The sequence below is a fragment of the Canis lupus genome, chromosome 9 (genome assembly GCF_003254725.2).
Source record: "Canis lupus dingo isolate Sandy chromosome 9, ASM325472v2, whole genome shotgun sequence".
Lineage (NCBI taxonomy): Eukaryota > Metazoa > Chordata > Mammalia > Carnivora > Canidae > Canis > Canis lupus.
The window spans coordinates 57,565,956-57,587,715 of record NC_064251.1 but is presented as its reverse complement, the minus strand read 5'-3'; the positions used below and the strand labels follow the sequence as shown (position 1 = coordinate 57,587,715).

The 21,760-nt window shown below is 42.4% G+C and overlaps 1 protein-coding gene and 1 pseudogene across 11 annotated transcripts in view; one reads left to right on the top strand and one right to left on the bottom strand.

Moving 5' to 3' along the window:
- RALGPS1 (Ral GEF with PH domain and SH3 binding motif 1) overlaps positions 1 to 21,760 on the top strand; it is a 295,268-nt gene that overhangs the window by 53,871 nt on the left and 219,637 nt on the right. For all 11 annotated transcript variants that reach the window (XM_025475186.3, XM_025475185.3, XM_025475191.3 and 8 more), the window contains 2 exons: positions 855 to 962; positions 10,684 to 10,734. In XM_025475186.3, the coding sequence (XP_025330971.1) occupies positions 855 to 962; positions 10,684 to 10,734 (159 nt within the window). The remainder of the gene's footprint in view (positions 1 to 854; positions 963 to 10,683; positions 10,735 to 21,760) is intronic.
- LOC112677224 (leucine-rich repeat transmembrane protein FLRT3-like) lies at positions 14,863 to 17,186 on the bottom strand (annotated as a pseudogene).

Sequence of the window (21,760 nt, the reverse complement as noted above, 5' to 3'; positions counted from 1 at the left end):
TGGGTAGTAAGCTTGATTGGCTCCCCAAAGTAGAATTTGATGAAATTAAATAAAATCAAGGAGAAGGTATGTTCAACATTCTGGGATCCCCCACAGTGTTGGGTTTCATGAACCTGGCCACATCTGGGGAGTTTTAACTTCCTCTTTGATGGGAGACCCCCTTCTCTACATGCAGGGCTCATGGTATTCTCCTTTATAAGGGATTCTACTAAATATAACTTTTATGCCCATCTCCAAAGCCAGTTGGTTACCTCTCACCTCATCAGCTAACTGGCTTTGAATTCCAAGTGGCCCATACATGAAGTGAGCCTTGAGAGCCAGTTTAACATTTTGTGTAAGAATTTCCTGTAATGACTTCAAGAAAAAAAAAAAAGGTGAAACCAGGTAATGTTTGAACGACAGAATAGGACAGACGATTGCCTTAGGCCTCCTAGGATGTGAAGGCCTGTTCTCTCTGAAGGAGGAGTGGGCTATATCTTTTTATCCCACCAGAAGCAATTGGGGGTAGTGATCGAGGGTATGCATCTGGTGTCAGGTAGACACAAAACTAATTTCATTTCCTGGCTCTTCAGTTTCCTAACCGTGATTCCATGGGGGAGTGGCATTGCCTCTGCTTCCTTACCTGTAAAGAGGAAATAAAAATAGTGTGTACTCAGTTCTTAAGGGAATTAAGCAAGACTATACATATGAAGTGCCTACCACAGTGCCTGGAATGGGGTGAAGCAGCGAGCAGTAGGAGCTTTGCTCACTGTACAGTTGTGTCACTCTTGCATCCTCGGTCTGGGTATGGCAGTCAGCGATTCTGGAGTCAGCCCAACTGCTCAGGTGGCACCCTCTCTCCCTGTCTTCCGCAGGGCAGCAGCAGCTCAGACTCTCTGGAGGGCCAGAGCTGCGACTATGCCAGCAAGAGCTATGATGCCGTTGTCTTCGATGTCTTGAAAGTGAGTCCCGAGGAGTTTGCTGTAAGTAACGTAACTGATGTGGGTGTCTGGGCACCAAAGTGGGGTGTGACAGGGGGCAGCAGAAAGTTCCAATTGGAGGTGGAAACAACCCATATGCCCAACCATAGGGACCGTGGGATATGATATTCTTTATGAAATCCTAAGCAGCATTAAAAAGGTTGCCGTCAATCTAGAATTAACCACCTTAGAAGTCATGTGCAGTATGTACGAATAGTAAGTGAAAAGGGCAAAGTTATAGCACCATTAACAGAGAAGAGTGCCAGTTTTAAAAAGCATGTACAATACACGCATATTTGCATAAGAAGAGGTCTAAATTTTATGTTTACATATTCATAGCTATAGCCAAACGTATGCAGGATTCTAGTAAATTGGAATTTAATTTTTCTTCTTTTTGTTTACTTTCTACATTTTTTACAATGACTTTACTATGATGATAGAAAAAAGTATTTTGAAATAATAAATATTTTTAGATGGTTTTTCCTTCAGCATGTTTCTGCTGGTCTGATGGAAGGCTTTTCCTTGTGGCAGAGGAGCAGAGTTGGCTCTTCTTTGGCCATGACTTGGTTTCTTCCTTTTGTCCTTTGAGGGTAGAGGAGTATATTGCCCCTGGGGTGACCTGGAGCCTAACTGCAAGTACCGCCCCAGGGCTATGATTCCCAGGGCTGTGATTCCCAGGGCTGTGATTCTCGGCAGCACCATCATAGACCTGTTTCCTGCCATGCCCACTTCCTCCCTTTTCCCTTTGCTGGAACAGGTTTCTGCCCCCCAGGGTGCAGGGGACTGACTGGGCCACATCTCAGCATTCTGCCATTGCCAGCTCCCATGTTTATTTTGTGCCCTGCTGAGCCTGGCATGTGCATCATCTTCAACGTAGCCAAGGGATCATTTAAAAACCTGCTTAAAGGGATGCCAGGTTGGCCCAGTGGTTGAGTGTCTGCCTTTGGCTCAGCATGATCCCGGAGTCCCAAGATCGAGTCCTGCATCGGGGTTCCCTGCGTGGAGCCCGCTTCTCCCTCTGCCTGTGTCTCTGCTTCTCTCTGTGTCTCTCATGAATGAATGAATAAATGAATGAATGAATAAATAAATAATCTTAAAAAAAAAGAAAAAACCTGCTTAAAGCTCTCTAGCAGCTGCCTTGGCTGAGAATGAGATGCTGTATTCCTCCCTTCCTCCTCGGCCTCCAGTGCCCGCTGTCTTCTGGCCAAGCCTCCTCTTCTGCCCCATCTCTATGCTCCCCAGTTATACCTTGACTCCCTCTTTCTAACCCAGACTCACACAGTGTCCCCCTGCCACAGGTCCCTGTGTTTCTCTTCCTTCACTCCTACTGGCTCTTCTTCATGTCTCTGTCTCTGTCCTTGGGCCTAAAGTGGTGTCTCTCCATCACTCTCTTTGCTCTTACCCTGCCATGGTTTCTTCATATTTCTTATTACTACTACCCAACATTATGTGATACAATATTTTTTTTTTTTTTTGTGATATATCTCCTCCACTGGAATAGAAACTCTTTAAGGACGGAAACTTTATCTGGCTTGTTCATTACTCTTTCCCCAGTGCCCAGAATGGTGCCTAGCTCATAGTAGATACTCTGAATACATGTGGACTGAAAGAATTCAGTCTTCAAAATAACCAATGAAGCAGATTATTAGCTCCTCATTTTCCAATAAAGAATAAAAGATCTAACAGATTAATTATTATTTTTTTGCCTGGATCAGATAGCCAGGTATCAGCAGAGCCAGGTCTAAAACCCCCACCTCCTGATTATTCACCTAATGCTGGGTGGTAATATTAAGGGCAGCTCCCATTTTTGAACACCTACCATGTCTAGGTCTTAACCTAAGTGCTTTGCGTGCATTATCTAATTTACTTCTCATATCAGCCTGATAAATTAGGTATACTTATTATTCCCAGTTTATTGATGAGCAAGTCAGTGCTTAATGAAGAAAGTCACTTCTTCACACAGAAAGTAAGTGGCACTGTCTATCTGGGATTTAAAACCAGGGCTGACATTCTAGACCAGCATTATCTAATGGGAATATAATCCGAATCACATGTGCAATTATATTTAATTATTTAAAAAAATTTTAATTCTAGTATGGCAGACATATAGTGCTATATTAGTCTCAAGTGCATAATATAGTGATTCAATAGTTCCATATATTACGTAGTGATCATCATGGTAGGTGTACTCTTTAATCCCCTTCACCTGTTTCCCCCATCCCCCCACCCACCTCTCCTCTGGTAACCATCAGTTTGTTCTCTATAGTTGAGTCTGTTTTTTGGTTTGTCTCTTTTTTTCCTTTGTTCATTTGTTTTGTTCCTTAAATCTCACATATGAATGAAATCATATAGTATGTCTTTGATTGACTTATTTCGCTTAGCATTATACTCTCTAGATCCATCTATGTTGTTGCAGATGGCAAGATTTTGTTCTTTTTTTAATGGCTAAATAGTATTCTGTTGTATATTTATACCACATGTTCTTTATCCATTCATCTGTTGATGGACACTTGGGCTGTTTCTGTAATTTGGCTGTTGTCAATAATGCTGCTATAGGGCAGCCCAGGTGGCTCAGCGGTTTAGCGCTGCCTTCAGCCCAGGGCCTGATTTTGGAGACCCGGGATTGAGTCCCACGTCAGGCTTCCTGCATGGAGCCTGCTTCTCCCTCTGCCTCTCTCTCTTTATGTCTCTCATGAATAAATAAATAAAATCTTTTTAAAAAAAGCTGCTATAAACATAGGGGTGCACATATCCTTTCAAATTGGCATTTTCATATTCTTTGGGTAAATACCCAGTGGTACAATTACTGGATTGTAGGGTAGTTCTATTTTTAATTTTTTGAAGAACTTCCATTGTTTTCCACAGTGGCTACGTGAGTTTGCATTCCCACCAACAGAGTAAGGGAGTTCTTTTTTTTCCACATTCTTGCCAACACTTGTTGTTACTTGTGTTTTTGATTTTAGCCATTCTGACAGCTGTGAGGTGATATCTCATTGTGGTTTTTTTTTAAAGATTTTATTTATTCATGAGAGACCCTGAGAAAGAGGCAAAGACACAGGCAGAGGGAGAAGCAGGCTCCCTGTGGGGAGCCTGATGCGGGACTCAATCCCAGGACTCAGGGATCACACCTTGAGATGTAGGCAGACACTCAACCTCTGAGCCACCCAGGCATCCCTCTCTTTGTGGTTTTGATTTGTTCCTGATGATGAATGATGGAGCATCTTTTCAGGTGTCTGTTGACCATCTGGATGTCTTCTTTGGAGAAATGTCTGCTCATGTCTTCTGCCTATTTTTATTTATTTTTATTTTTTTATTTTTATTTTTTTTTAAGATTTTATTTATTTATTCATGATAGTCACAGAGAGAGAGAGAGAGAGAGAGAGAGAGAGAGAGGCAGAGCGAGAAGCAGGCTCCATGCACCGGGAGCCCGACGTGGGATTCGATCCCGGGTCTCCAGGATCACGCCCTGGGCCAAAGGCAGGCGCCAAACCGCTGCGCCACCCAGGGATCCCTTCTGCCTATTTTTAAATTGGATTATTTGGTTTTTTCGTTTTGAGTTGTATCAGTTCTTTATATATATTTTTGATACTAACCCTTTATTCGATATGTCATTTGCAAATATCTTCTCTCATTCAGTAGGTTGTCTTTTAGTTTTGTTGTTTTCTTTGCTCTGCAGAAGCTTTTTATTCTGTTGTAGTTCCAATAGTTTATTTTTGCTTTTGTTTTCCTTGCCTCACAAGATATATCTAAAAAAAATGTTGCTACAGCTGATGTCAGAGATCTACAGCTAGACCTCCATCCTTCTACTCCCTAGCAGGCTGAACATGAACATCCTTCTAGGTCAATAGGTGTAGATTTAATTCTCTATTTTTAAAGTTTATTTGAGAGAGAGAGTGTGAGTGTGAGCAGGGGAGGGGGGAGAGGGAGAAAGAGAGAGAATCCCAAACTCCCCACTGAGCATGGAGCCCAGCTCAGGGCTTGATCTCATGGCCCTGAGATCATGACCTAAGCTGAAACAAGAGTTGGATGCTCAACCGACTGAGCCACCCAGAAACCCTTTTTAATTCTCTATTTTTAATAGACACATAATATAACAGAGTCTGCATATACAATAATATTTTTCAACAAGTCCCTTTTCATTCCTTTATGTTGTTTCCAGATTTTTGCTACTGCAAATAATGATGTAGTAAACATCTATTTTTCTTTTCTTTTTTTAAAAAACATTTTATTGATTTATGTGACAGAAGGAGAAAGACAGCATAAGCATGGGGAGGAACAGAGGGAGAAGCAGGCTCCTTGCTGAATAGGGAGCCTGATGTGGGGCTCCATCCTAGGACCCTGGGATCATGACCTGAGCTGAAGGCAGATGCTTAACTGACTGAGCCACCCAGGCACCCCCTGTTTTTCTATCTGTATCTAAATGTAGATTTGTATGTAAAGTCTCTTTATGTACCAGTGCTCTTCTTTCTGTAGGTGTAGGGATTGTTGTGTCAACAGTTTGCTCATTTTACTTTTTAGGAGATAATATCTAAGTGCAATGCCTGATCTTGGATCAAGAAAAAATTGCTACAAAAAACAGTGTTGGGATATTTAGCAAATTTTGAATGCAGGCTGTAATTTTAGATAACACTATTGTAGCAATGATAAGTTACCTGGGTGTTATAGTTTTATTGTAATGTAAGAGCATGATCTTGTTCTTGGGAAATAACATGCTGAAGGATTTAGGAGTGAAGAGTCATGATGTCTGCTTTTTATTTTTCAGTGGTTCCCCCAAAAAGTATATGTATAATTATATAGAGAGAGCTAACGCAAATGAGACAAGATGTTAATTAGTGAAGCGAGGTGAAAAGTTAAAGATTTCATCATACTATTCTTGCAAGTCAAAAAGTGACTTTTTTAAAAAAAATCAAAAGTTAGGGGATCCCTGGGTGGCTCAGCGGTTTAGTGCCTGCCTTTGGCCCAGGGCGTGATCCTGGAGTTCCGGGATCGAGTCCCACGTCGGGTTCCCAGCATGGAGCCTGCTTCTCCCTCTGCCTGTGTCTCTGCCTCTCTCTCTCTCTCTCTCTCTCTTTCTCTCTGTGTGTCTCTCATGAGTAAATAAATTTTTAAAAATCTTAAAAAAAAATCAAAAGTTAAGAAACTTTTTAAATGGATTACTGCCAGATTGCTTTCCAAAAAGAACAGAAAAGTCTATGGTCCTGTCGCTCCTGATGGTACTGATGGACGACAAATGGCATCTTCCTGTTTAATTTGCATTTCCTTGACTATGATTCTAAATTTGCCAGACACATGCTTCCTATATCTCTGGGAGTGGAAGTAGGAATATATATCTTTGGAGCTGATTGCCTTTTGTTCTGTGAGCCCTCTTGGTCATGCGTTGGTGGAGTGATCTAAATGCAAATTTAAAGATATCTTCTGGGGACGCCTGGGTGGCTCAGTGAGTGGCTCAGTGGTTGAGTGTCTGCCGTAGGCTAGGCTTAGGGCATGATCCTGGGGTCCTGGGATTGAGGCCTACATCGGGATCCCTGTGAGGAGACTGCTTCTCCCTCTGCCTGTGTCTCTGCCTCTCTCCTGTGTCTCTCAGGAATAAATAAATAAAATCTTTAAAAAAATGTATCTTCTGTTATAAAATATGCCACTAATTTGCCAACAGCTTCTTTTGTTTGTTTATTTGGGGATTGAGAGCCTGTATATAAGGTTGTGGCTGGGAAGAGGGGATTTAGTCACCAGTGTTAGAGGGAGAAACACTGTATTGAGCATTTGCAGAAAACATTTTTTTTTGTTTGTTTCCTTTTTGGCTCAGTATCTTTCATTTATCCATGGAGAACCACTTCTTCCTTTAGGGCCATATTGTGAAGTGCTTCAACAGGTCTCTCCATTCTGAAGGATTCACCTAAACAGAGGTGTTTTGTAATACCTGGAGATTAGCCATTTCCCTAAAAAGCCTGGATTTTTAGGGAGCCCTGGACTAGAAGGAGGAGATGGGAGTTGTAGTTAGGATAAAGAAGGCATTGCCATGGTGACTAGCTTCGTTGGATATCCTGTATTAAGGCTTTATTTCCAAAAATAAGGAGAAGCCATTGAGAGACTTGTTCATGAGTGTGCTCCTCAGTCCAGGCATGTGTGCCTCACTATGGCAGGGTTACAGATTTCATTTGTTCGTTTGTTCGTTCGTTCATTCATTCATTCATTCATTCATTCATTGTTTTTGCTTATCGTCTAGTTAGTTACCAAACAGTGTAATGTTAGTTTCAGGTGTACAATATAGATATTTAACACTTACATGCAATGCCCAGTGCTTATCACGAGAAATGCTGCTGCTAGACCAGATGGCCCCATTGCCCCATTGCCCCAGATTCCCATCTGGGAATCTCCCCCGCGGGAGGGTCAAAGTCTCATGAGGCTGAGAGCTGCTCTGAAGGGGCACAGGACCTGACAAGTCTCCACCCCTACCCACACCCTCCCTTTCTGATAAAACTGCCTACTTTGGAGTGCCCATACTTCTTGGGAAGGACTGCTCATCAGCAACCTTTCCATGTGTGTTTGGCTTTGTGGTAAAATGACGTGAAATTTATAATCTGATGATTTTACCTATGTTTTGACATATTATTGTTTTGTACTCATTTTTTTTTGGTTAGAATTGAGAGGATGGAAATGGGAGAGTCTTCTGAAAACCCTCAGATTGTGTGTTTGGGACCAGCCAGTATTTTTTAAGTTTGGTGATCTCTTTTGTTGTTTGTTTGGAATAAAATACCTGAATACATTTTCTGACTTAGGGGCCGAGCAGGAATCAGAATACTCGAAACTTGGACCATCCAAAAAAATGTGAAATGTAAAGCCACTATTTTAATAAATCATTTGGAAATTCAGTAGCAAACCCTAGAAGTGATGGCAGGATGGACAGGAAGTTTCCTCATTTTCATATTAGCAGACTTTTGGTTCTCATCCTAAATGACATTGCAAATATTCTGCTGGTCCCGATAGGGAGTTGACTTGAGTGGTGAGAGAGATTTCCAAGGTCTTCACACTGAGCTTTCAGTGTGAATCTCCTGTTTTCACAAGGCCTTTCTGTTCCCCAGGATGGCAGAAGTAATACAAATGTGAGGGGACTTGGCGAGCAATCTTTATGGGTCTGGTAGGAGAAATGCCAGTGTGTGTGCACTGCCTAGGACATAGCTCTGGGCCAGACACACAGACCTGTAGGCTTCCTGGCCTTAGTCATCCCTTGACACCTAGAGTACGAGGACCAGATCCTCCTTATGCTAGCATCCAGTGCCCCCTTGCCACTGGTGGGTAGACCTAGAGGTGAAAGGGCCCGGTTCCCAAGAACTTCTTTATTCCTAGTGCCTTTGCTGTCTCTGCAGAGCTTCCATTAGTGACAAAACTAGCCTGTTGGAGGGGTAAAGAGGCTCTCCACAGAGGCCACCTGCTTAATTTCCCTCTCTTGCTCAACCCTGAGGATGGTATGCTCTGGCCTGGATCCTGTGTTGCTCAGGGACCTAGTGGTCTTGGACAACCTTTAAATTGTTCCAAGAGGCAACCACCGTTCTGCACCTTAACCCTGGAAAGTGATTACAGTGACACACTGTGTGTGTTGCCATTTTTCCGATGTATCTGTGAAGTGAGGTTTCTTTCATGACTATTTGTTGACTCAATGTAACAGCCTCGTTGAAGAGCAACTTTTGATGCTTGAACATTCAAACAAATCAACGGTTCCTTATTTCTTAGCTCATGTATTTGTCAGGAAGCATAAGTTCACATGCTGATACATGAGCCCATCTGTGTGAGTTCACATATATATGGTATATAAGTGTAAATATATAAACACACATGGACGTACAGTTGACCCTTGAACACACAGGTTTGAACTGTGTGGGTCCGCTTATATACAGATTTTTTTTATAAATACAGTATTGTAAATGCATTTTCTCTTTATGATTTTCTTAATAATTGCTTTTCTCTAGCTTATTTTATTGTAAGAATACAGTTTATAATTCCTATAACATACAAAATGTGTTAATCAACTGTTGATGTTATTATTAAGGCTACTGATCTATAGTAGGCTATTAGTAGTTAAGTTTTTGGGGAGTCAAAAATTATATGAAGGTTTTATTTTATTTTTTTAAAGATAGATTTATGTTAGAGTGAGAGTGCGTGAGTGGGGGGAGGGGCAGAGAGAGAGAGAGAGAGAGAGGACTCCTTGGTGAGCATGGAGCTTGACATAGGGCTCTATCCAATGACCCCAAGATCATGACCTGAGCTGAAATCAAGAGTCAGATGCTTAACCGACTGAGCCACCCACTTGCCCCAATATGCAGATTTTAGATAACAGAGGGTTGACATCCCTAACCTCCATGTTATTCAGGAGTTTATGATATATATCTATATATATATAAAATCTTTGTGAAAATTCAAGATAGGAGGTGCAGAATGCCTGGCACCTGATGGATGCTCTCTGTCTCTGTCTTTATGTGCTGCATAGATGTGCTTTATCCAAATGCATGCATGTATGTATGTATGCACACATATGCATATCTAGAGATAGCACCTGTCAGATGCCAGGCATTTTGTATTTCTTGTCTTGAATTTTCCCAAGGATCCTATAAGATAGGGATTATTGTCACCATTTCCTCAACGTGGCACCTGAGACTGGGAGAGGTTAAATCGTGTGTTACAGAGAATACTACTCTTAAACAGTGGTATCCAGACACACACCCAAGCCCAGCTTATTCCAGAGCCCCAGTCCGTTCTACTGCATCATGTCCTTCTCCTTGATCTGTGTGCCGTGGGCAGGCTTGTGTTAAGAGGCACTCAGATGCCCTTTTCATTCCTTTCCCTGACCTGTCACAGGTGTCTCTTAACTGACACCTGGCATTCCAGCTGACATAGAGATGGGCAGATAATGTGAAGTCAGCTCAGTGCATGCCTTGGCCTGCGAAGATTGTCAGCAGTGTCTTACTGTTAGCTGAGGAGCAGCTAAAGACGGGAATAGCCTTTAACTAGAAACGTGTTTCCTGTATTTAAAACATTAGTGTGTTGCAAGCAAGCTGTGGTAAAGGGCCAGTTTTTTTTTTTTAATCATTTTCCATCTGTTGGGGACTGATACTTAAAAAAAAATACAATAAAAACGTTGTGGCAGTTTGTTATAAAAGTTCCCAAATGCCTGCTCTCAAATTCTGTAGTTATCTCATTGTGAGCTGGTGGAATAAATAGTTTGCGGTCCAGCACTGGTCCATGGATGCATCTCAAGTAGCACCCTACCATGTAATTTAGAGGAGGCTTAGACTTCAGAAGAAATATACAATTTCTATAAGCCATAATTTTTTTAAAATTTAAATTTAGAGTAATAGATAGTCTCTCTGTTTAGCATTCTAATTTTTAATATTGTGTCTACAACTTTTTTAAATTACAAAAGTTTCATGCTTGAAACAAAAACTCAAATAGTACAAAAATGTCCAAACTAAAAATGTTCCCCTTAATCTCAGTCCCACCCTCCAAATGACTATTATCAATTCTTAAATAGAGAGTTTGTTTCACATTAAAGAAAGAAGGGTGTGAGGCCAAGATTTACGAAGGAGGAAGGGATAGAGGAGGCAATCTAGAAATTTTTTATTCTATTCTTTCTTGATATTTTTCTTTCCAGGCAGAATGTTACTACTCTGTATAGATTCAAAGTTATCTTTGATTTCCAGTATCTTCTAACACTGATTCTCTTTTGTTGCAGAGCCAGATCACGTTAATGGACATACCTGTGTTTAAAGCCATCCAGCCGGAGGTCTGTACTTTGTCCTTTAGACTGTTCTAAACACTGTGGCTGGGAAGAGATGATTTAGCCAGCCATGTTTGAGTGACTCTTGATTTCTCCCTTGAAGTCTCTGTAAACGCACTATTGATTTAAGCCCCTATGAAAGAGCTCATCCAGGTGCTTCTCATTCTTTGAGTCAGGTATTTGGGTTCTGCAGAGAATGTCACTGTGTCTGGCCCACTTTGTCAGGGCTGTGGGCAGTGGGTGCCCATGGCCTCCATGACTGAGCCAGGCCTTCTCACACTGACGTCTTTCCCCAGGCTCCTCCTGCTGAGAATGGTCCCTGTCAGGAAGGGGATGTGAGGGAGCATTTTTCTGGAGAGCTTTCTTTCTGTTGATCCCAAATTCTGGTGGTTTACTTGTTTCTGAGTTTGAAACCAGTTGCCACAGCAAGGCATATACATATTTACATTAAAAGCATGTGTACATTTTTAGAAATAGCATATTCAATAAAGAGAAAAAAAAAGTTGGTTTTGGTCTTTAAAAATATCCTGGAAATGTATAGTAGATGATAACAAGGCTTTAGGGTTGTTTTAGTCAGGGTTCTTTTTGTGTTGGCAAGTAATAGAAATCCATTTCAAAGTAGTTGAATAGGCAGGAAGGGAGTTCATTATAGGGAGAAAGGGGCACTTGATGGAATTCATGGGCATGGAGTTCAGGTAGCTGGAGAGCCAACCAAGATGGAAGCTCTGCCTCTTGCCTCTGCTTTTTCCTCTTTTTTGCTGTCCTGTCTTCTTTCCTGTCCATTCATGGCCTCCCCAAAGGCCTCCCATTTACATGATCCTCCTTCAGCCACCTTCCAGACCGAGTCCAGCCCAAGTGAGCCACGTGGCTAGTGCTGGTTCATGAGCTGAGCCAAGAGCATGTAGCCAAGATGAGCAGGCATAGCTGAGGGGACACATTTTAGAGAAGCGGGAAGATGTGTCAGAAAGTGTCTGCTGTGACCATGGTGTGAATTCCAGAACTCTCTTGACATGTAGCCCTTCGTCTTAGAGTATGATAGCTGTTAAGGTTTTGAGAAAAAGCAGCATATTTTAATACAAAGACAGACAGAGGATCCAGGCCTTCTGAGAGCTGGCATCTAACCTACTGCAAATTAGGAGGAAACTAGTACTTCTAGCTGCACTCAGCATTTATAGGAAGACGTGGCAGTGATTTGTATAACTGTGTGTGTGTGTGTGTACGCATATGAACGTATGGGCTTTGCTTATCAGGTTTGGGGAGCAGAGCTATGTTTGTTTGTTTTTTTTTTTTCCATTGGCTGACTTCCAATCTTTTCCTGTTATCTTCTAACATGAAATTATCCATTCTCTCTAATTAAAAAAAATAAAGCAACTCTCTACCTCTTGGCAATTTTTAGGGGAGTATTAGTTTGACAGTTGCCTTAGTTTTCAGTCTAAAGCTATTTGTGATCGTTTTCTCTGCTTCTCTTTGATCTGGAGTCGTTTAGACATTTGGATCTTTATTCCTTGTCCTGAGCATCTGGAAGAATAGCCCAGCTTGCCGTGAGCCCTGGTTCCTTGACCTGCATGTGCCCAGGGAAGCTGGGTTGGCCATTCAGGCTGATGATAGGAGGAAAAATGGTGGGGAGTTCTTCAGAGGCATGACTAGGGCCAGACCAAGGCTTTTCCTCAGGGCACGGAAGTTTGGAAGGTGCCTCATCCAAGACATATCTTGTTTTAAAATGTGATAAGACATTAAGGTAGAGATGTTTTGCTTTCAAGATTTTCACTTGGAGCTGTGATTGTCAGTTGTGGCTCACATCAGAATTACCTGGGCGGCCTCTGAAACATGGGGTACCTGGACTCCACCCTTGACCATTGAATCTAGATCTCTGGGTCAAGGCCTGGGCCCAGTCATCCCAATTTTGTAGAAGGTAACCAGGTGATTCAGATACAGAGTGAGGATTAAGAACTAATTCCCTTGAGGTCTCTGGAGAAACCCCAAACTTGAATGTCTTGGATCTACGCACACTAAAAATGGAAGAGTTTGGTCCTTCTTGTCATTTTCAAAACTGTGGCTAAAAGGAGGATCCTGGGAGCTGCCCCAGCTTTTTTGCTGTTGTTGTTGTTAGTGGACTGAAAACTATTTTTCTTCCTGATGATATCTGCCACATTGTGGCTGACCCACCCAGAGTCAGAGGGACATGAATAAAGGACATTTATAAATTTGACAAGACTTCTCAGGAAGCAGAGGCCATCATCAGAGCAAGATGGACACTGTGAGTGACCTGTCCTCCCAGAAGATCAGGAAGCCTGTGGGCTGGTACCTTTCAGTGTTGCCTATGCATCAGAATCAGCTGGGGAGCTCTGTATACAAATACAGAAGCCTAGGCTCCATCCTTGGAGATGTTGCTCTCATAGAGCTAGAATTAGAATGGGTCAGGGAATCTCTGGCTCTATTCTTTTTGTAAAGGTCTTTTTTTTTTTTAATTTTTTTTTTATTTATTCATGATAGGCACACAGTGAGAGAGAGAGAGGCAGAGACACAGGCAGAGGGAGAAGCAGGCTCCATGCACCGGGAGCCTGACGTGGGATTCGATCCCGGATCTCCAGGATCGCGCCCTGGGCCAAAGGCAGGCGCCAAACCGCTGCGCCACCCAGGGATCCCATCTATTCTTTTTGATATGTAAATTGTCCTGTCTTTATTTTTTTTTTGTACTTTTTTTTCGTGTTTTATTCAGCAATAAGACCATAATTTTTCATATTTAAGGAAGTATGAAAAATTTGTCGAGTTTTTTTTTTTTTTTTTAAAGATTTTTTTATTTTATTTATTCATGATAGAGACAGAGAGAGGCAGAGACACAGGCAGAGGGAGAAGCAGGCCCCATGCAGGGAGCCCGACGCGGGACTCGATCCCAGGTCTCCAGGATCACACCCCGGGCTGAAGGCAGGCGCTAAACCGCTGCGCCACCAGGGCTGCCCATTTGTCGAGTTTTAAAAGCTGAATACATATAGTGTTGGATCAAGGCACATACAAGACTGGCCAAAGGGCATACAATGCACTTTGTTTTTTTGTTGGGAAAAAAAATCATGGCAACAGAAATCATGATGTGGTTTTTAAACAAGTAATAGCTCACAATTTTGTAGGAAGAAAGAAATGTTACATTACAAGTTCATTATGTGATATGTGGAAAACTGTGACAGAAATGGGCAGTATTCTTGATCATTGTGAAAGTAAATTGAACTTTTTTATGTACAGTGTTAAAACATTTCACATAAACCGGATCTAAATTTGATTTCTAGTATTTATTTTTATTTTAAATTCTTCCTTATTTAAAGTACTACTTTCTCTGCATTGTTGAGGGGAATTGCTTATGGTTACATTACCTTTTTAAATACATGTAAGTGTTTCTTTGTTGACGTTGTTTATGATAAAAACATAAACATTAACAATTATGTCTTTAGAATTCACTTTTCAAAAATTGGGATGGTATAGGCAAGACCAAAATGCAATTCTGGTATTTGTGTTCATTATACTATGGAGTCTAAGTTTTCATGTTTTCCTAGGTACAAATTTCCCCCCTAACGTAGAAGCATGCTCACATTATTGATTTGTGAAGTCCTTCATTCTCAAAACTTTGTTAACAGTGGTTTTAACAACAGACTTCATACTCCTTTATGCCAGCTGATGTATTCAGTTCAAAAGATAAAGCTTTCTTAAGGATATCTACTTTGCTTAGAGTAAAAATGGAGATAGGCAGCAAGTTTGATATTGCCCATTACTTCACATATTTTAATTTATCGAATACCCCTGGGATAATACAAATTTAATAGTTGGAACATAATTTCATAACTATTTTTTGAACTTTAATTTTTCTCATTCAGCCAGTTTTTTTTTTTTTTTTTTTACATTTTATTAATACCAAAGTGAAAAATGGCCTGTGGTTATACTACAAAGATCTCATGTGAACTCAGTCCTGATTGTTCAATACAGCAAGGAAATCACTTTCACAGCCAACAAGTCATCTTACTCAGTAGAACACAAAGTAAATGGTTTATAACGTCAATATTTGCAAAGAAAATACAGTACAAATTACTAAAAAATACTAAAATATAGAATCGTGTTCAGGCATCTCCACTACATCAATTGCAGCAGTAACCTGAAATTTGAAACTTTTAATAAAAAGTTCTTAAATATAAATTATATGGCAAATGTATAGTACAGTGCTTTTTCCAGTCTCTCTTTTCCAGTGTTTTGCAGTAGAACAGGGTTCCTACCATCACTTCCCTTAGGTTTAAAAAAACTGAAACACAGTCTGCTACAAGGCCTCCAGCATCATGAGTGCAAGTGATCTGAGTCTGGAATACCACTGTCTCTGTAGCTTTGGTTACTGCTGCTTTCACTGTGATTGTTTTTATAAAGATTCATTCCATTAGGAGGAACTATGGTGTGTATTATAAGTTCCTCCTTTGAGATTGGTTCATTGCTTATTGGTAACATCTGAAAAGAAGTCTCCCTGATTTCCAGGATGGAGTTGTCCTTCTTAGTGCCAGCTTCCACATAGTCATCCTTCCTTCTCCTCCCTTTGCTGTACTCACAGTTCCTTGAGAAGAGTGATCCATTCCTATGAACATACCAGCAAACTAAAGCAAGAGGGTCAATGATCACCAGGGCCACAGCCCCACCAATGATGGCAGCCAATGGTAAATTGGGATTTTTGTAAGGTTCTTTCTCTTGCTCTCTATTAAGGGTGGTTGTAGGGTTGTACATTCGAAGGGGTACCGTTTCAGTCTCAATACAAACATAGGTGTCATCAAATAGGTAGAGGTTACTGGTTTCCATGGGAACCATGCAGACTGGATAGGGCGAATCAGGCTCTAGGGCTGTGACCAAGTATTCATTACGTTTCCTGTTATGATTGTTTCTGTTTTAGATCCAGATGCTGGGCTATGGCCCAGTTTGAGCCAGCTGAGTCTTAAAGCAGTCATAGGTAGGACAAGTTTCCAAGAGATATGAATTGTGTCGGAGGTGACAGATTTCACAGTAATTATAATTGTTTTTCTTGCTGGACTCCCTGTGGTTTGCTGATCTTTAGTGAGCTTAGGATTCTTGATGTCTGGTTGTTTGGTCACTGGAGCTGGCCACTGTCCTTGAGCAGGATATACCATATTGGGTATTGCAGTGGTTATCTGAATGGTGCTTACAACTGCACTGTCCTTACAATCAAATAGAACTTTTTTGGGGGCTTGGCACATAAGCCCACGCACATTGACCTTCATAGGTAGTGATTGCAACGAGTCACGGACCCATTTCATCTTGCACCCACAATACCAGGGATTGTTGCAAAGAATCAGTTGGATTATATGGTCCAAATCATCAAAGATACCCTGAGGTAAATTACTTAGGTTGTTATTGGACTTATCAAGTAGATACAGCTGCCTTAGATAAGAAAAAGCATTTGGGGGCACCCAATTGATGTGGTTATCTTGAAGATAAAGCTTCCTCTGGTTTGTGCCTGAGGTTTACTGGTGCAGCAGTCAGGGAATTCCATACCAGGGACAGTTCTGTTAAGTTGACTAGGTTGAAAAAAACTTTATCACCTAAACCATGGTTGTTCAATAGATTTCCACCCAAAACCAGGCATTTTAGGCTAGTGAGACGTTGAAGAGATGGGGATGAAATAGTGGATATGCGGTTATCATCCAAGCGTAGTTCTTCTATAGTCCTGGGCAAACCCCAGGGGATTGTGCTAAGGTGACTACGGGACAGGAAAGTCGAAGATAGTTGCTGTCTCGGAATGCCCCCTCTTCAATGCTAACAGCAGAGACCGAATTATCATCTAAGTGCAGTTCTTCCAGGTAGGGAATTTTGGAAAGAGAATCATAAGTGATAGTCCTTATGTTATTTTCCTGCAAATGTAACTCTTACATACTTTGGTAGGTTGGTAGGAAATTCATCTAAACTGTTGTGGTATAGGTATATTCTTTGTGCTTTTAGCAAGTTTTTCAAATCTGAAGGAATTCCAGCGTTATTGATTTGGTTTTTCTGAAGGTATAGAGTTGTAGCATCCTCTGGTATTCCTGCTGGAATGGATGTCAGAAAGCGATCATTACAGTAAATGAAACCTGCATCAGAGCGGCACACAGATGGGCAGGATTTAGCCATAACTGATAGAGGTGCCACCTGAAGGAACAGCCCAATTTTAGTCCCGATGAGGAAAATGCTCCAGGCTGGGTTGATCATGGTCAGCAGTGTTGAGGTCTTTGTATACGGTAGTGTCAGAGCCCTTTTGAATCATTTGAATAACTTTTGCATGAGTGAAAATCCAATGCACAAAAATTATTTTCCTGATGAGGGGCTGGGACTTACAAACTCTTGTTCAGTCCTTGGAAATGTTCTTCACTGTTTATTCATGTAATCCTATGCTGCACACACCTCCAGATCAGGCCTGCTGTTGTCAGTGAACATTCCAGCTACGGTTCAGCATGGTAGGCAAGCTCATTAAAGGAGGGACCAGAGACAATTCAGCTTGCTCTTACTATGTAGAACACATGGCTTCCTATGCACTTTTTTTTTTTCCTGATAGAGTTTCTGTGTGAAGGTTTCTTTTGTGTAGCTTAATTCCCTTATTAGAAATTGCTCTCTTTAAAATTCTTATTGGCTCTTCTGTGCAATGTGGTCAGAGATAGTAACTTCAGATCCTCATGAAGAAAGCCATTCATGATGCTAAGGTCTGTATAGTAATAGGTTTTTCCATCAGTTACCCCCCACTTTTATTCCTGTCCAGGATTATCTGAGTATAAACTTTGTACAGTAGCTATATCCTGAGGTATGATTACCTGCTGTTGAAATAGCTATTTCCAGCTTTTGCTTCTTGCTGCTTTCTCAGAATAGCTGGTGTAGTCACGTTATATAAGAACAGGTATTCTTTTTTAAGAGGTAAAACTTAATTCAAATATTCTTCATGGGAAAAAATAGGAAGCATACTAGATTTCCTTTACTTTTCTCTTCCTTAAAATATACTGGGTCTGAGCATCTCCAGGAAGACGAGAAAAAACAATCCCATATATACTGCCGCTATAGGTGTAATTCCACTGTGAACTGGAGTGATAACCCTCCCCCTCTCCCAAGCTCCACGTCCAGTGCACACAAAGCCAACAGCAGCTGCAGGCAGAACTTGTCCTGCTTCGGATCACTCCTGCACTGAGGAGTGAGTGAGGGAGAGCATTCCAGTTTACTGCACACAGCCCACCTCCAAGTCTGAAGTTCAATTGTCTTGTCTTTAACCAGTGGGAGCCCTTTCATGTTACCTCCTGTATCCTTTTAATAGGATCCCCTTGGTTTGGATGGCTTCCTTGCTCTTTGGCACAAGTCATATCAGTGTTGTGTTGTATAATTCCCGCTGAAGACCTGGAGTCAGATGTGCCTTCGGGGTGCTGGTTTGTTTTACTGGAGACAAATATTCAGAAACCATGATCTGAGTGAAAGGATTCTCTCAGGAGGTTGCAGTTTGCTTTTAGGTTCTTTTGGTGGACAGGGTTAAGAAATATTTATTTGTTCAAAGGAAAAGTCATGGAGCGCCTAGGTGGCTCAGTGGGTTGAGTGTCTAACTCTTGGTTTCTGCTTGGGTCATGATCTCAGGGTTGAGGGATTGAGCCGTATGTTGAGCTGTGTGCTGAGCGTGGAGCATGCTTGGGATTCTCTCCCTCCTCTGCCCCTCCCCACTTGTGCTCTCCCTCTCTAAAAGAATAATAATAATAAAAAAGGAAAAGTCATGAGTTCATAGTTAGGGTCGGTGGTGGTCGTTCTCCACATTTCTTCCTTCCCTCTTCATCCTTGTCAGGACTTCCCTGTGGGTGGTGTCTATTTCTCATTCTCTTGACTTTGGGCTTGGCCGTGTGCCTTGGGCACAAGTGATAGCATGCACGTGGTGAGTGAGAGACATGACAAGCCCTCTCAGAACTTCTAATCTCCATGATATATGGATGATTCTTGCTTGTTTAGCCCGAGTCCCAAAATGAGGATGTTGTAGATGACCTGAATCTAACCCAAAGCCTGAATTCCAGCCTAACCTGCCCCTGCCCCAGTAAGGCCAGTGGAGATTGGCTGAACTGCAGCCATTCTACCCACCCCCTGAGTGTGAAATAAATATTGCTGTTTTAAGCCTCTAAGATTTGAGGGTTGTTTGTTATATCACATTATCTTGTGGACATGTGACTGATATAATGTTGATCTTTCCAACTCAAATCTAACATTATTACAGTGTTATGAGCTTAATTCCTTTTATTTTCTTATGATTTCTTTTACACTGACAGGTTTGGGTTTCTTTCTTTCTTTTTTTTTTTTTTAGGTTTGGGTTTCTAACAACATTAAATAATTGCATTTTTGTATTATCTCATTGTATACACATACATTATATTATTTAAAAATAATAATATCAGATTAATATTAACCAGCAGAGTATGGATTATAGTTTAACATTTCTTTGCAGTTCTGTTTGTCTTTAGTACCTTTTCTTCTTCGTCTTTCCTCCTTTGTACCACTTCCATACCCACATGGGCCCCCCTTCTTCACTTTCCCAGATGGCTTTTGGGAGCACCAGGGAGGAAAAGGAGGGTTATGCTCACTTGGTTCTAGAGTCTGCCTCCTGAGAGACCCTGTTGGGTTCCAGTGCCTGGAATGCAGTGGGTACTCAATAACTATTTGTTGAATGAGTGGAGGAGGAATGAATGAGTGAAGCACAGGAGCAGAATGTTAATCTGTCTGTGTTTAGGCCCCTTGCTAAGGGAGGGGGGTGTACCAATTAAGGGAACATTATTACCAGGGTGCCTGTTTTGTGGTGGAACCGCTTCCCCCAAAACAAGGGGTTTTGCCTGGTGAGCTCAGCCTTTGAAGATTCAAATTTCCAAATGCTGTTGATAACTGAGGGTAGAACTGTGGCTTCTGCTTGTTTCTGCAAGGGAGACCGCAAGAGCATCATCCCAGGGCTTAGAGGAAGCTTGGCAGACGGTGAGTTAAGGATTGGCAGAGAACAAGGAAAATGGAAGTTAGCAAATAGAGAACCACACTGCCCTGTTCCCTGGTGACTTCAGCAAGTGACCAGTTTTATCAAACATTGGCTAGCTAATGCAGATACAACTTTGCAGAATAATGGCTCACAGCTGGGCTTAACTTGTATGCTGTGGCCCAGAACCCCATCACTGGATTGGTTGGATTGGGTCTCCAGGACTAGGTGGATTCCTGCCTGCCAGGGCTTGGGCTGAAGGAGGTCTTTCTAGGGTTCCTGGAGGCAGCAACCTTGTGTGGTACATTTGCAGGGTGGCATTTTGTCCCCTCTTGCATCTCTCTGTCATTAGGCCCAATCCCCAGCCCATGAATTGGAGGCTTAGCAGTTTCGCAGAGGCCAGTCGAACTGTCAGAACTGGTTTTGTTCTTGGTTTTGATATCAGTGGAGAGCAGTGCTGGGTGGTGGGGATCTACTGTTCCTAGAAGGTACTGAAAATGAGCACAGTGTGTGTGTTTCCTCAGCCCAGAGCTCTGTCCACATTGGGCTACTGGGTCCACTTACCTGCACGTGCTCAAGAGCAGGGTTGAGTCCTGGCCTCACCCTGAGGAGCTCGGACTTTGGACAAGTTACTCATTCTCTCAGTGCTTCAGTTTTCTTGTGTAAAATGGGGGAAATCACCATTTCTACCTTACAGTGGGTCTGTAAGAACTTTGTTTGGTACCTGCATGCTTTAAGTTCCTGATGGCTTGTGGCTGTTTGCCCTCTCTGGTGCGCAGTTTGTGAATAGACTGTGTGCATTACGGACACGAGGTTGTGCTCAGCAGTACACTCGATAGTGACCCTGTGGGAGCCACTGGCCCCAAGGAGGCGATGCTCTGAAGAGCATAGTGGGTAAGAGCACTTTTGCGGGAATCCTTGAGGTCTGAGTTCACATCCTGGTCCCTGGATGGCCATGAGGCTGAGGTCTAGATGAAGACTCACACCATGGTGCCCCTGACCCTGTGGACATCGTTAGGGAGGGTCTCTCTGCCTTGGAGTTGGCGCATTGGCACTGAGCCTGGAAGGCTGAAAGGGATTGTATTTTATGGGTGGTTTGGGGAAAGGGATGAGAGTTAGGAAGGGCATTTCAGGCGGAATGAAGAACTCGAAAAGGCAGATAATATATTTAGCGAAATGTAACGCTACTTTTGGTGCTGGGTGGCTGGGGAGAAGAAAAGGCGAGCTTGCTGTTCTCTCCGTTCTGTGCTTCTTGAGGGCATAACAGGGACTTACCGGAAGCCAGTGTGTCATTCTCTTGCCCACTGGAAGCTGGGGGCATGCAGGGTCACAGAGGCATGTGGATGGGTGTCTCATGGGCCTAAGTAGGAAGGAAACAAGCATTAGTAGGTACCAAATTCAGTGAGATGGAAAGTTTCTCTATGTGCCTGTGTTTTCTCCAGCCTTTTTGCTGCCATCCCCACTACCAGGGGCAACTGACCTTCACTTGTTCACTCAGTCATTCATTCATCAGTCTGCTATGCTCTCTGCTGGAGAGACAAAGATGAAGGGGACACAGGGGGTGGGGGTGCACAGTTCAGCAAGAGGGGGGAACACATGTGTGAACATATAGTACACAAGTATTTTGGGGATGTAGAGGTGTCAAGGAGAGTGGGTGGTAGGAATGGGCAGGAGGCAGAGCTCTACATTGTTGGGCTCAGGGATCCACTGAGGGATTTCAAAAAGAGAATGACTTGGACCAACTGTATTTTAGGAAGTTCATTCTTGATGCTGGAGACAGAACCACCCAGAATTAGGAGATTGGTTAGGAGCTTTGCAATAGTGTGTGTGAGGCAAGGTGGTAGCTGGAGGGCAGGGGGCCTGGTGGTAGGCTGGTGATGAGGCTGCTGTGAGGTCCTAGGCAAGAAGAAACAGGAGAGGGGAGTGGACTGTGCATTCATGGAACAGAAGGAAGAGCAGCAGGCAGAGGAGGAGGCCCAGGGAGCCTGGAAGCAGAGCAGGGGCATGGTAACATTTACCCTGGGGGAGGGAGGCCGGAAGGGCTGGAGA